An 11023-nucleotide genomic window follows, 5' to 3' on the forward strand; every position below is an offset into this window, starting at 1 on the left:
AAGAATTTCGAATCCAAAGCTGAATTCACCGAAGATTTGCAGAAAATGAGTGATGTAAGATATATATTTCACGGTGCCCAAGGGGCATTTTAGAAAAGTTGTTCAGAGAATGTAAATTATATTGATGGGACTTCTCTTCCCGAGCCTTCTTTATTAGGCGCAAGGGCCAGAAATTGGGGACATGTTTTGGACAAGCTGTAAGGTTAGTGTGCATCCCAAAGAGACACTTAAGGGTCAGAATTGCATCATTTAAAAAGAATGAACAAGAGATATACAAGCTCGAAATAAATAAATTTACCCTGTGTTACAAAGAGTTCCTGAACTTTCTTTCAATTGGTGTGTGTGATGTCTGAACCAGTTTAGAAGAGCTCCTGGACTTCTGATATTGGCTAGAAATAACTTGCCCACAAGGCATTAAATGGTCATCTTGTAAAAATAGACTAATTTATTTATTTTTTCCTACCAGGCAGCAGGGGATGTGGTTGATATCAGAGAAATCGCAGAAAGCGGTGAGCCTGAAATGAAAGGTGAGCGTTATTTCCTCTATCCTAGTTTTGTGACACCAGTTGGCTTGTGGAAATGCTTCTGTTCCCTTTATGTTCGGTATAATGATGCTGAAAATAATCTATGGCCACTTTAAAGTAGTGACCTATGATGTGTTTGGTTAGGTTTCTGCAGAGGCTCTCAAAAAACAGAATATATATCCATGTATTTGCATATTCACACAATTAGCCAGGGACCAGATATAGCCCATCCTAAATAAATGAAACTTTTTATGAGGTTCTTTTTATTTTTTTCTGAAGGGTCGCTGGGCTTTCTTGCAAAATGTGTTAAGTTAGAGGTGTTCAAAATTGACTAGAGGTAAGTCCTTGATTAGCGACTGCAGTTTGGAACTTGGTCATTGAGCAAAGCAGCCCGCAAGCGAAACGGTGACTGTGCTTATGATCTTACTCCAGCTTTACTTCACTTTACAGACCTGTGAAGGTCCTAAATGCGAGGATTGGTTCACAAAGTTACTTCTTCATCACTGTCGTAACTGCCAAAGTTACTAAATAAGGCAGTTGCTAAACAAATATTACTGATATTTTATGCTTAAGACAGGACAAGAAGTCAAAGTCTCCTGGTGATTGGCTCAAAATCACCCAACCGACTTTCATGCCTAAGGCGGGACTAGAACTCACAGTCTCCTGGTGGTTGGCCTAAAGTCACCCAACTGGCTTTCATACCTAAGGCGGGACTAGAAATCAGAGTCTCCTGGTGATTGGCTCAAAATCACCCAACCGGTTTTCATGCCTAAGGCAGGACTAGAACTCAGAATCTCCTGGTTTCTACTCTTAACCTCTAGACCAAACTGGCTCTCTTTTGCTTGATCCAGGAGAAGGCAGCATCTTGTGATTAATAATGGACGGCACTGAATCCCCTCCCCACTGTCTCAAGTTACTGTTCTTTGAAAATAATACAAGCTTTTCTTTTGGATAATAGCAACCCCTTATTTGTTTGCTATCGCATCTCTGGTTTACTAGCAGAACTACACGAAAGCTTTAATAAAACCTTTGAATTGTCTGGTAATTATGTTTACCAAGGCAAACATCACAACAAAACACTTATTTAATTCTTCAGGAAAGCACAGAACTGCTCACAGACCTCATTCAAAACCAAAAATCTGTGCTTTTGAGGGGAATGCTGACGAGAGCGGAACAGATAAAAAACCCAATGGGGACTTAAAATCAGAAGAGGACCTTTGGGCCCGACTTGATGAACTGGAAAGAGAAGAGCAAATCCTCGGTGAACTCAGCAGGTACTTTAAGCATGGACTATGGGAGTTTCCAGAAGAAGGGAGAATATTTAGAAGAGAAACTAAGCTGTGAATGGGTTTTCTCTTTGCACTAAAGCAAGTGGGAATCCTTAGATCCTAAGAAGAATGGAGAAAGGGATAATCTGCTTTAACTTAGTAGAGTAGAGTAGGATAGGGTAGGGTAGGATAGGGTAGGGTAGGGTAGGGTAGAATTAGAGTAGAGTAGAAGACAGAAAAGAAGAGAGAAAAGAAGAGTAGAGTAGAATAAGTACAGTAGATAAGAATGGAATGGAATGGAATGGAATGGCATGGAATGGAATGGAATGGAATGGAATGGAATGGAATAGAATAGAATAGAATAGAATAGAATAAGAATGTGCTGGGCTGGGCTGGGCTGGGCTGGACTGGACTGGACTGGACTGGACTGGACTGGAATGGAATGGAATGGAATAGAAGGATAGGGTCAGAAAAGAAGAGAAGAGAGAAGAATAGAGTAGAGTAGAAGAGAATATGAATTGAATAAAATAGAGGAGAATAAGAATGGAACGGAATAGGGATAGGATAGGATAGGATAGGATAGGATAGGATAGGATAGAATAGAACAGAACAGAACAGAACAGAACAGAACAGAATAGAATAGAATAGAATAGAATAGAATAGAATAGAATAGAATAGAATAGAATAGAATAGAATAGAATAGAAAAGAAATACTTAATTTGGCCATGTGTGATTAGACACACAAGGAAATTAGCTCCGGTGCAGAAGCTCTCGGTGTACATCAAAAACAACAGTGTAATAATCACCAGCATCATCATACCAATAAGCGGGGGGAGAGAGTAAAGAAGATAATAAGGATAAATAATAATATTGCAGCCATACTACATGGGTAAAATACACATTCTCCCCACTACTTGTTTGGGCCATTTGAACCTTGTATGAACAAGTGACACAATCAACACTTAAAGCACATTATTCTTGACTTCATTCTTCTTAGGGAATTTTGGGATTTGTAGTTCTGCAAAAGGGAGGAACATGGTTATCTTTAAAATGTGGGGAAACTGCTAGGACAGGCCAGTTCACCCAAAATATCTCAGGAATGACTTGTCTTGGGAGAAAGAATGAAGGCAGCGATGGTTGGTTATGATGTTTATAAATAACCTGCCAATTTAGAAGGCATTGGCATTTCAGCTTCTAATGAATGGCAGGAGGGGAAGGGTTTTCTGAAAGGTCCAGTCTTCCCATTGAAGGAAATTATTGTATAACTGGTCTGATTTAGCAATATAGGACTTTTCTTATGGTGCTAGAGGACCCTAAAGAATTAAAAATCATTAGTCTGATTTAATTATTATTTGACAAAAAAAACAAACAAACCCCACAGCCTAAAAACAGAGCAAGACATACAGATCACCTATTTTATCTCAGGACTTAAAAAAAATCCATCTTTCATTTATTTTTCCCCTCCCTGCTCATTCTTTCTCCAGGATTTCTGAGACTAGCAATGTAAAGGCAGAAGGTGCCTCTTCCTCTGAAGAAGATGGAGAAGACAAAAAGTTAAACCCAGGTGTTCTTCAGAAGGAAGAAAAACCTAACACTCAGGGCAACTTTCCGAAGGATGTAACCAACTTTGAATCATTTGGAAGTCAGCTTAATGGCCCCAATCATTACAGCAGCGACGACGAAGATGATTTCGCCATTAGTGAGAATGCTGTGCCGACAATATATTTCTCCCACACTGTGGAACCTAAAAGGGTTTGTATTGTCAAGAAGATGTGTTGTGAAGCAGCCTTCTCTTGCTTGGTGTCCTTCAAATGTGTTGGACCTGGACCTCAAAGAATTTTCAGTTTGCATGATCAAATTCTTGGAAGCCTAGGTCCAACATATGGAACCTAAAAAGGTTTGTATTATCAATAAGATGTGTTGTGAAGCAGCCTTCTCTATCTTGGCGTCCTTCAAGATGTGTTGAACCTGGACCTCCAAGAATTCCAGACCTTTGACCATGAAAAGTGAGAACTCTTGAAATTGCTTCTCTGGTATATCTGGAGTTATACTACCAGTATTGGGGAAGCTATAATGGAGTCTTGTGGTTGCTTGATGCTTTCCTGCTGGCTGATGATTGCTGATGTGGTGTGTAGTAATATATCTGTCAACATCGGAGTAACTATAGGAGTGTATATGTTAGCCAAGCTTGGAATGTTTATCAGTTGTTTTCAGTTTTTAGCGTTTCCAAATGGAGACGTTTTTATTGAGCGGTAAGACAAAAACTAAACGTGACCAATCTATCTGTAGCGGGGAGAAAAGTAAGCCTGTCAAGAAAGTATGATAGAAGTTGCATATCTTTTAGTAAGTGATGTATTTATTTCTTGCCCAGCTCTAACCCCGGTGAACTCATTAGTTTTATTCATGTGGAAGTTCACAGAAATTCATTTATCTTTTTTAGCGGGTGGTGGTTTTGCAAACTTTGAGAACTCCTGAACTAAGCCATTTTTAAAAGAACTGTAGTTTACTGACCTGGCCATAATTAGTTAGTTTCACACCATCCTATAAATCAAATATACTACACTGGTTACAAATATAACACTGAACTGTGGTTTAACGCTACATACTGTGCACAAGAGTTGGATTCAAGAACTTCCTTTCTTTGACATGCTTGCAAGGAGATCATAATCCGCTTTTCTTTCCGTTTTCAACTCATTGTGTAAAGGTAAAGGTTCCCCTCGAACATACGTGCTAGTCGTTCCCGACTCTAGGGGGTGGTGCTCATCTCTGTTTCAAAGCCGAAGAGCCAGCGCTGTCCGAAGACGTCTCCGCGGTCATGTGGCCGGCATGACTAAATGCCAAAGGCGCAGGGAACGCTGTTCCCTTCCCACCAAAGGTGGTCCCTATTTTTCTACTTGCATTTTTTACGTGCTTTCGAACTGCTAGGTTGGCAGAAGCTGGGACAAGTAACGGGAGCTCATCCCGTTACGTGGCCCTACGGATTCGAACTGCTGAACTGCCGACCTTTCGATCGACAAGCTCAGTCTCTTAGCCACTGAGCCACCGTGTCCCCTCTACAAACTCATTGTAGTTTAGTGTTATACATGATGCTGGACAAATTGCGTCCATTCTTAATTAAGAGAATAAGTCAGCCTCAGACCTTATTTCCTAATGCTGACTTCTTTCTTTAAGACAACTACAGTTGCAGGTTTGCACATACCAGCAAACCGTAGCTTCTTAGAAACGAAAGCAAAATTCTCTTAACTTCTTATAGCTGAGTTAAAGGAAGGATTGTAGAAAAAAAAAACCCACTGTACAACTTCACGGATGTAGTGACATATCAATCACAGTCAAAACTGGTGTGGTTGCTATGACTTAAGCGTGTCCCATGAACACAACCCTTTGTGCCTTCAATAAGCCACGTTTATTCCAACATTGGCTTAGCTCATGGTATGAACCAAGCAACTTTTGATATTGTGGCTTCTTTTGATTTATTTCCTTCGTCTGGCAGGAGAATTAAGATTTTGCTTTTGCGCCATTCCCTTCCTGAATGCTCACAACTACTGTATTTTTTGACATCAGGTACGAATAAACACGGGAAAAAATACTACTTTAAAATTCAGTGAAAAGAAAGAAGAAGCAAAACGGAAACGGAAGAACAGCAACGGAAATGGACACGGGACGACAGAACTGCCGAATATTAAAACGCCAGCAGATATTTATCGGTATGAACCAGTGGTGAAATCCAAATTTTTTTACTATCGGTTCCATGGGCGTGGCTTGATGGGCATGGTGTGGCTTGATGGGCGTGGCTTGGTGGGCACGACAGGGGAAGAATACTGCAAAATTCCCATTCCCTCCCCACTCCTGGGGGAAGGATATTGCAAAATCTCCATTCCCACCCCACTCCAGGGAAAGGATACTGCAAAATTCCCATTCCTTCCCTACTCCTGGGGGAAGGCTATTGCAAAGTCTTCATTCCCACCCCACTCCAGGGAAAGGATACTGCAAAATTCCCAATTCCTTCCCTACTCCTGGGGGAAGGATATTGCAAAATCTCCATTCCCATCCCATTCTGGGGCTAGCCAGAAGTGGGATTTGCCAGTTCTTTGAACTGCTTAAAATAATCCGCTTCCAGTTCTGCAGAACCTGCTGGATTTCACCCGTGGTATGAACATTGTGAAAGTTAACGTCCTGCAAAGGGTGTATGTTTGTGTATTTGCAGCTAATCTTAACTGAGTGGAAATAATATGTCCGCAGGAGGTCCTTGATTTATAATCATTTGTTTAGTGACTGTTTGAAGTTATAACCTCAAACTGAAAAATAATATGTGACAACTGTCCTTGCATTTTACAACTATTGCAGCATCCTCACATTCCCACAATCATGTGATCAAAATTTGGGTGCTTGGCAACCAGCATGTATTTTCGAGGATTGCAACATCCCAGGGTCACGTGGTCACCCTTGGCAACTTTCCAACTGACTTCTGGCCAGCAAGAAAGCAGGATTTGCTTAACGACCGCACAAGTCATTTAACAAATGTATGGTGTTTTGCTTAACAGCTGCGTCAGAAAAGATCATAAAATCGGGCGTGACTACTTGCTCAGCAACAGAAATTCTAGCCCTCATTGTGGGCCAGAAATTGAGGACGTACTATCGGTAGTGTCTTCCTGCAGCTTTAACACCTTTAACACAAGATCATTTTTTTCCCGAACGCCATCACTCTGCTAAACAAATAATTCCCTCAACAATGTCAAACTATTTACTAAGTCTGCACTCCTGTTAATAATCTCATCGTTCCTATCACCCATCTCCTCCCACTTATGATTATATGACTGTAACCTTGTTGCTGGTATCCTTAAGATTTATATTGACTGTTTCCTAGTATGATTCGATTACTTATTTGTTCCCTATGACTATCATTAAGTGTTGGAAGTGTTGTACCTTATGATTCTTGATGAACGTATCTTTTCTTTTATGTACACTGAGAGCGTGTGCACCAAAACAAATTCCTTGTGTGTCCAATCACACTTGGCCAATAAAGAATTCTATTCTATTCTATTCTATTCTATTCTATTCTATTCTATTCTATTCTATTCTATTCTATTCTATTCTATTCTATTCTATTCTATTCTATTCTATTCTATTCTTTTTAGGCCTATCTGTTTTGTGGTTTTCATACTTAATCGTTATTTATCCTATAAATGATCCGATAAGATGACATGAAGGGAGTTGGGGAAAACAATTAATAACCCTGGTTCATGTTATTTGTCTGCCAGTTTGGGGACATTTAACAGGTATTGCTTTAATATTTTAAAATGCAGATTATTAAGAGAACTCAGCCACTGCCTGTTTGGAACTTAAAGCCAGGATATTAGAATGTTAAAAATGTTAAAAAATCATTCAGAGATAATTCAGTACGATTTCTCAATTTTCAAGTTAGGAATCCATGTTCGTAATATTTCCTGCCGCTTTTTAAAGAAACCTTTCTCAATTGATCAATGAATTAAAATAGTTGGGGCATATTTTAGGGATCATCTTTATGGGGGCAGAAAGCTAGTTTGAAATGTAACATGGAATCAGTCAGATTCCATGTTCCATTCTCACATTCATAGGTCTGTCTTAGCATCTGTATAAAGGCTGAATCTGGTGAGATGATACCCAGACAGAATCCAAGCTAGAGATGTCTTATGTAAACATGACTAGTTGTCCAGAGTCATTTGCAAACCAGCAACTATTGTTTAACGTGGGAGGAGAATGACTAGAGTTGAACTATGAAGCACAGAGTGTAAATTATCAAGTTTAAAGCATAACAATGTTGACTTATTTATATGCAGAGAACAAATCATTTACTTTTACGGCTTCATTTTGGGCTGATATCTGATCTAACCAAGTCAAGTTAGAGAGTCTTCAGGCTGAGTAAGCCAATTCCTGAATAAGAGGTTGGTTCAATTTTACAGAGGTGATGTTTACTGCCAAATTTTGGGGTGAAGCCTGACCTTCTAGCCCATTGCTTGTATTAGAGCTGGGGACCTTGGAGGTCTTCTAATCCAACCCCCTGCTCAGGCAGGAAACCCTATACCATTTCAGACAAGTGATTGTCCAATCTCTTCTTTAAAACTTCCCGTGTTGGAGTATCCACAACTTCTGGAGGCAAGTTGTTCCACTGATTTCTTCTTAGTTCTCTGTCACTTCTCTCTTTGTTCAGTTTCCATCCATTGCTTCTTGTCTTACCTTCTGGTGCTTTGGAAAATAGGTTGACTCTCTCTTCTTTGTGGCAGCCCCTGAGATATTGGAAGACTGTTATCATATTTCCCCTAGTCCTTCTTTTCATTAACTAGACATACCGAATTCCTGCAACCGTTCTTCATATGTTTTAGCCTCCAGTCCCCTAATCATCTTTGTTGCTCTTCTCTGCACTCCTTCTAGAGTCTCAACATCTTTTTTACATCCAAAACTGGATGCAGTATTCCAAGCATGGCCTTACCAGGGCATTGTAAAGTGGTATTAACACTTCACATGATCTTGATTCTATTTCTCTGTTAATGCAGCCTAGGATTGTGTTGGCTTTTTTGGCAGCTGCAGCACAGTGCTGGCTCATATCTAAATGGTTGTCCACTAGGACTCCAAAATCCCTCTCACAGTTACTACTATTGAGCGAGGTGCCATCTATACTATACTGTACCTGTGCATTTATTTTTACTTGCTTAAATGTAGAAGCTTACTTTTTTCACCACTGAATTTCATTTTGTTAGGAGAGGCAAAACAACATTTGGTTTTCCCAGTAGGATCCAACGATCTTGAGTATCTTTTTTTAAAAAAGGATAAAGGAGGAGCAGGTAAAGCCGTAATGTAATTAATTTGTCCCCAAGATGGAGTGAAATTATGGTGAATTTGTCATACGCTTCTCTCCTCGCTTCTTCCAAATACTTTATTAAAGCTAACATTTGTCCTTTGCAGAGTCTTTGTTGATGTTGTGAATGGAGAATATGTCCCTCGTAAATCAATTTTGAAGTCTCGAAGCCGGGAGAACAGTGTTTGCAGCGATACCAGCGAGAGCAGCATCACCGAGTTTGACGACAGACGAGGAATTCTGAGAAGTCTGAGCTATGAGGACGCGACCCATAGCGACAACAGTGAGGGCATCTTGGAAGAGGAGGAGGAAGAACAGCGGGAACAGAGTCCCCTTTCTAGAAAAGCACCTCCCTTGTCAGGAATGTATGAGGTAAAAAAAGAAGGCCCTGGTCCCTTTCTCTCAGCCCAACCCTCCTCACAGGATTATCATTGTGGGGAAAAGAGGAGGAAGAAAGAACATTATGTACAGTAGTGGCCAAAATTGTGGAAATCTTTTGGGAAAAGTGTATTTTTGAGGTTTGATGGCTAATAACACCACTTTTTTTTTTTTTTTTTTTTTGAGTTTCAAGATAATACTATTCCACTGCTGGAATGGCCTGGGAATAGCCCAGACCTTAATCCAATTGAAAATCTATGGAGCCGACTAAAGAAACTTGTTAGTCAGAAGCAATAAAACCCAGTTAGTATCCATCGTTCAATCTTGGGTTTTACATTATAACAGCTGCAGAACTAAAAGACTTGGTTCACTCCATGGGAAGACGTTGTAAGGCCGTAATTCATGGTAAAGGTTACCCAACAAAGTACTAACTGACATGGTGATCATCTTTGTAGATCTCATTTTTTCTGTGGTGATAATTTTTGTATATCTCGTTTTTTTTCTACGTGTTTCACTTTTCTTCTTTATACTGTAACTGCTATTCTAATAGCAAATTCTTCATAAAAGCTATTGCATCACATTCTTGATTAAATTATCTTTCCATCGATATATAATTTCATGGTACTACTCCAAAAAAAGTGCTGTTACTAGCTAGTTTTAGAAAATACACTTTTCCCAAAAGGTTTCCACAATTTTGGCCACTACTGTACGTTCTCCGCCTTGAGTTGTTTATAAAAACAATAAGAGTGGGATAATAAAAATCAAATAAATAAATAACAACTCTTGGAACATTTACGCCTCCAATTTCAATCTTGGATTGTGCACGATGTTGATAAAATTGTGAATGCTTGCGTGGTCTTCATTTGGGTGATCTTTTGAAAAAAAACAAGAGAAGGAAAGGTAATTTAGCATTGATGTGATTATTCCAGGAACATCTTCTTTTCCTTGCAGGCTTTCTCAGGGACGGTTGTCGAGAAGGAACCTTTGTCGCCCTCCTCAATACCACACCCAGTCATTGCTCATCCGGTCCTGCCAACCATTTTGGAGAGGAACTGTGAGGAGATTCTCTGCGAAGCTTCAGAAGAAACGATGAAGAGAGTTTCAAAATTCAAAGCTGCCCGGATGCAACAGAAAAGCTAGAGCCCATGTAAAGAGTGGACCTTGGTCATTTTCACGAAAATGAGTGGCAAGGGATGGTTTGTATCTAGCTAGTAAGACGGCAGATTGCTTTGACTTCATATTGTTCATACTTAGACCTCCTGTTGATATTCCTTTTTTTTTTTTTAAAAAAAGAAATCTGTGAAGAAGCATTTCAAAAACCTCCTTATTTTCTTAATATCCCCGTGTGCAGTTAGCACCTTTATACATGTTTGCCTTATGATAACAGCACATGGAATAATTTTCAAAAGAATAATTCTCATGAAGCTTTTTGGTTGTGCTTATTCAAAGCTAAACGCAAGCAGTTTTGTACCAGATGTGAAGTTAAAAAAAAAAACCATTTGGGCTACTTGAAAAAAACTTTTCAACTTTCAGGTAGAACCAACCATTTCTATTTCAACGATGCGCTTTATAATGTTTTAAGGCTGTCTCCCCCCCACCCCCACATATCCCTTATTGTTTTGAAAGGTTTGCTTTTTAGGTATCGGCTGACAAATCATTTCTTTCCCGCAGGTAGGAAACCTCTGATGATTTAGTTGTATAGAATCTATGAAACAGAACGCCGCGTTCATGTATTTTGCAGGGATGTTTCTTTGAAAGGGAAAAAAAATATATTGTATTTTGTAAAATTAAACTTTTCGAGTAAAAAACGGAAGTGGAGATGGTTTTTCCTCAAGGGACGCAATCAGGAGTGGGCTTCAAAAATTTTAGCAAGGGGTTCTCTGCCCGGTTTCTGGGTGGGCGTGGCCATGATGGGTGTGGCCTAGTTGGGCTCCTGCACCACGGCGGGGTGGGGGAGTGTTTTTGCCCTCCCCAGGTTTTCCTTGAGCTTCTGGGAGAGTGAAAATGGCCTCCCCAGGCTC

The 11023-nt window shown here is 39.9% G+C and overlaps 1 protein-coding gene across 3 annotated transcripts in view; it reads left to right on the forward strand.

The window, feature by feature from the left end:
- Nucleotides 1–10426, forward strand: part of URI1 (URI1 prefoldin like chaperone) — a 48513-nt gene extending 38087 nt beyond the window's left edge. For all 3 annotated transcript variants that reach the window (XM_034425738.3, XM_087877018.1, XM_087877019.1), the window contains exons 5-11: nt 1–54; nt 467–527; nt 1621–1798; nt 3277–3544; nt 5354–5496; nt 8732–8996; nt 9954–10426. The exon at nt 1–54 is cut by the window's left edge and continues 38 nt beyond it. In XM_034425738.3, coding sequence (XP_034281629.2) covers nt 1–54; nt 467–527; nt 1621–1798; nt 3277–3544; nt 5354–5496; nt 8732–8996; nt 9954–10142 — 1158 coding nt within the window. In that variant the 3' untranslated portion in view covers nt 10143–10426. The remainder of the gene's footprint in view (nt 55–466; nt 528–1620; nt 1799–3276; nt 3545–5353; nt 5497–8731; nt 8997–9953) is intronic.
- The last annotated feature ends 597 nt before the right edge of the window (nt 10427–11023 follow it).

The sequence above is a fragment of the Pantherophis guttatus genome, chromosome 11 (assembly GCF_059756535.1).
Source record: "Pantherophis guttatus breed Tessera chromosome 11, ASM5975653v1, whole genome shotgun sequence".
In the NCBI taxonomy this organism is placed as follows: Eukaryota; Metazoa; Chordata; class Lepidosauria; order Squamata; family Colubridae; genus Pantherophis; species Pantherophis guttatus.